The 4,053-nt window shown below is 43.3% G+C and overlaps 1 protein-coding gene across 2 annotated transcripts; it reads left to right on the top strand.

Annotated features, from left to right (window-relative positions):
- The first annotated feature begins 914 nt into the window (after positions 1-914).
- Positions 915-3,837, top strand: LOC119305586. 2 transcript variants are annotated; one of them, XM_037582073.1, is made up of 6 exons: positions 939-1,268; positions 1,426-1,504; positions 2,564-3,039; positions 3,129-3,300; positions 3,410-3,462; positions 3,569-3,837. In XM_037582073.1, exons 1-5 carry the CDS (start codon positions 1,263-1,265, stop codon positions 3,427-3,429), a joined length of 753 nt encoding a protein of 250 aa, XP_037437970.1. In that variant the 5' UTR covers positions 939-1,262; the 3' UTR covers positions 3,430-3,462; positions 3,569-3,837. The 2 variants fall into 2 exon arrangements, with proteins under 2 accessions (XP_037437969.1, XP_037437970.1); XM_037582072.1 differs by lacking the exons at positions 3,410-3,462; positions 3,569-3,837 and having other exon boundaries at positions 915-1,268; positions 3,129-3,332.
- The last annotated feature ends 216 nt before the right edge of the window (positions 3,838-4,053 follow it).

Below are 4,053 nucleotides of genomic sequence, written 5' to 3'. Positions count from 1 at the left end.
CTCCTCAAACGTGTCTCAAACGTCCGGGCTGACTGGCAGCCCGCATATCCAGCCCAAATATGGGACGGATATGGGGGCGCCCGGGCACGTCCTCAGACCCCGTTGCAGGTCGAAGTGGTCCCACCTGTAGCGACAGAAACTCCTTCCTCTCTCATCGGCGCACCCAAATTTTAGTCCCACATCACCACGCGAGGCGGATGCCAACCGACTTAAATAGCCGCACCTGCGGATGGCGGCATGCTCCTCTGTTGTTGTGTAGGTCTATCAATTCTCGCTGTTTGAACAAGATAACATGACACTAGACTGCATTTCATCAACTGATAATTGTTCATCGAGTGTCAAGTTCGTCTCGTTCATGTACATTGATGCCCCTACTACAATGAGAGTAGATTTTTATTTTGTTCATCGATTTTTATCGACAGATTGTGGTTCATAAAAAATAGTATTGACATGAATGGTTCTCTTGTCAAGGAGATAGACCCTGACTATGAATCTATCTTCTTAACAAAGGATGCAATGATGTCAGAAGCTTATCGCTTTTGGACAACCCGACTATTTAAGTCGGTCGACTAGTTTTTCACACGGCAAGGTGGGACTAATACAAGTGTGAAAATCTTAAGTATGAGCAATTTTTGTATGTTTTGACGGTCCAGCCGGCCCAAGACGGAAGGAATGATCGTTGTGCATGGCTCATGTAATAAATGTTCTAAAAATAGTGTATGTGGTTGTAAATGGTAAAATTTGAGGCCCGCCCGCGTCCGCGGACAGATCATTTCGAATGCATATTTCTCTGGAGAAATATCGATCGACCAGCTGATACGGGGGAGATTTTCTTGAGGTGCTAAAACCCACGTCTGGCTGGCTGGCGCCACCTCAGAATGCTCCTCCGAAAAGGGAATGTCAACATCTCGGAGAAAAATAAGGCCAGGAAGTGACATGCCAGATGAAGCATGTATAAGCTAGCTAGCAGCACCTCATCAGCCACGCTACAAAGCCTTGGGACTTGCGCCACCCCCTTCAAATCGCTCCAATAAGCAAGCCGAGCTACTAGTAGTAGCTCCACACTGCCACTCACTGTGTGACACCGCTTCTTCCATCGCCAGTAGCAGCGGCCACCACCACCGCTTCAAGTGCAAGGCCTCTCGCCTACATCTCTCGCACTCTCTCTCGGTCATCAGCTCCTCATCACTCTGCCTCTTGCAGTCTCGGCACCCGCATCGGCTTCGCCGCTCACTCCCGACCTCCATTCCTAAGCAAGGAAGATGAAGGTAAAGGCTCATGCCATCGCCCACCGATGCGATCTTTATTTTGCAGTAGGTTTCATGTGCTTGAAAAGGTGCGGATGGGTGGTTGACTGGTGATGGCGGAACCTCTGCTTGCGTGGTGGCGCTATGGTAATGTGACCAACCTCTGTTTTTCTTGCAGATTTTCAGCTGGATGGCGAACAAGATCAGCGGGAAGCAGGAGGCCAGCCGCTTCCCGGCCAGTTCCTCCGGGCCTTCTCGTGAGTGCGCTTGGGAAGAACTTCCGCTTTCTTGTTCATCAAATAAGTACTGTGTGCTATAGACTAGTCCAGAAGAACGACCACCATTTCCTTTAACCGCTTGAAAACATGAGGAAAAAGACAGTATCTTTGTTCTCTGCTTTTACTCCTTGAAAAATGGTTACATCTTTGCTCCGAAGTTTCACCTGCGTCGGTTAGCTCCGGTCATCAAAGTTATTTTTGCTTCCTCGGCCCAAAATAAAATAAAATTGATGAAGTAATTTTGCTTGTCCCTCCCCCTGCTGGTCTTTTTTTTAATGATTCAAGGATCTCTAATTTTCCGCACTCCGTTGGTCTTTAGATCTAGTAATGGTCTAGCGATGAAGCTAACTTTGATGACTATAATGCCAGTGTACTTAGTTTAGTGACATTCCCTGACTTGTTCTCCATTATTTTCTATCCCTAACTCTGTTTCGTGCTCTCCTATTCCGTACAACTAGTCGGCATGAATCAAAGTCTCAACTAATGGAAGCAAATACAATTTTTTCGAGGAAACAAAGCAAATATATTTTTGTTTCTGCATACTTTGATTTTCTCGTGTTTGTCGTTCTTTATGTAAAAAATGTCATGATTACTTTACAGCCCCAACTCTCAGCCTGTCAACAAACATAATGTCATTTATTCTGGGTAGAATCCTGACCTTGGATGGTTTTGTTCTATTGATCTGAAGTCAACTAATCCCGTCTGAAGTTACACTGGTATTATCATAAGTCAGGCTGTCAACTAAGCCTGTTAACAAACAGAGCTCATATTGGAGAATGGATGCATTCTTTAACTATTATATATGTGATCAAGCGATTGCCGACATATGAAAACGGAAAGAGAACATCAGGATGTGGAGTAAGCATGGGCAAAAACATATATCTAACCAGTGATAAGCTGATGAGAACGACTGGGGTTTAAGAATTTTAAACTTAGTGGTCCATGGTCCGGACATCCAATTTAAGCTAGTGTGAACTTAGGACCATACCTTTATATCTTTTCATGGAACTAGCAACTTAATTTAGTTCTGGTGTGCAGGTTCTAAAGTGCCGGACTGTCGCAACGACGAGTTCAGCGATTGGCCCCAATCATTGCTTGCCATTGGGACATTTGGAAATAAGCAGATAGAGGAGGTAGCACAAGTGCAGGATGCTTCCGAGGATGGGCAGTCCATGCAAGATGCCATCAAGTTTACAGAGGAGGAAGTAGACAAAATACAGAAAGAGTTTGCAATGATACTAGCAAGCAAAGACCAAACGGAAACTCATGACCCGCACGATGATGACCAGGTAGCTTCACACAAAAATGTCGATGAGAGCATAAATGAGAAGCACAGGGACCAGCTGTTTAACAAGATCGTCATAAGTAAGGCAAAAGATTCACCGGGGAAGAAAGCAAGTACACTCAAGCCGAGATCAGTTGCTTCGCTCCTCAAACTACTCATGCGTAAGGGTGGCTTTGCCTCTGCTGTTCCAGATCCAAGGAACTCTTTCCCTCAATCAAGAATGGAAAAGGTACACTTACATTCTTATGTACATTTGTAGTTAATTATACCTGTTGACTCTTGAGTAGTATCTTATATATGATTTTCTTCCCATTTCAGCTGCTCAAGGCAATACTTCAGAAGAAAATACATCCGCAAAATTCTTCGGCGCTCGTACCTAGGAGACATTTGGACTGGAAGCCAGATGAGCAAGAGATCAATGAATGCCTTGAGGATGCACTCCGTGATCTAGACGATGATGGCGCAAAATGGGTCAAAACTGATTCAGACTGTAAGTTGCATACTTTGATCCCGAACAAATGACGTTATCATGCACTGAACATCTCTTTATGCACTGATTCCTTTGAAGAAACTCAGTATGTTATTTTCATTCTTTGCAGTTATTGTGCTAGAAATGTAAACATGGGTGAATACATTTGTTCAATGAGGCCAGGTGTGCATCTTTTTTCTCAACTCACAGCTATCAGGAGAACTCATGGCTAATATTTATCCTTTATTTTGAGGGTTGTGCTTGCAATTTGATTGATTACAATGTGCAGGTTCCAAAGGTCTTGGCAAGCTAGGGATCCGCGGTGTTATGATATATATATATAGAGGTGTGAGATATAGTCATCAATGAAGCTATGAATTATGATGTAATGCCCCTCTGTTTCTCACATAAATCATTTGTAATTTGGGTTACTTGGATTATGATAAGAAACTCGCCGGGACAAGCCATTCCTCATGTCTCTGTTTTTCTCTTGTCCTTCAGACTGTATATTACAAGGTCTGTTACCATTCACATATGAACAGTGATGATGGATATTTCTGATCCTCCTTGAATGAATTTAATTATGATATAGTTGTTGTTTTATCACATATATTGTCTACTTAATTTAGATCAGCTTGCAACTTGTGCCTAGTAGATCTGGGTTTCACGCCAGATAGTTAAGAGCCCCTTTGATCTGTAGGATTTGAAGAACCCAGTAACAAAATAAATACAAGATTGTAAAGAAAAAATGCCCTTTTCAACCATGCACGATTA

The sequence above is a fragment of the Triticum dicoccoides genome, chromosome 5B (assembly GCF_002162155.2).
Source record: "Triticum dicoccoides isolate Atlit2015 ecotype Zavitan chromosome 5B, WEW_v2.0, whole genome shotgun sequence".
Taxonomy (NCBI): Eukaryota; Viridiplantae; Streptophyta; class Magnoliopsida; order Poales; family Poaceae; genus Triticum; species Triticum dicoccoides.
The sequence above is the reverse complement of the archived record's forward strand: the minus strand, read 5'-3'. Positions and strand labels throughout refer to the sequence as shown.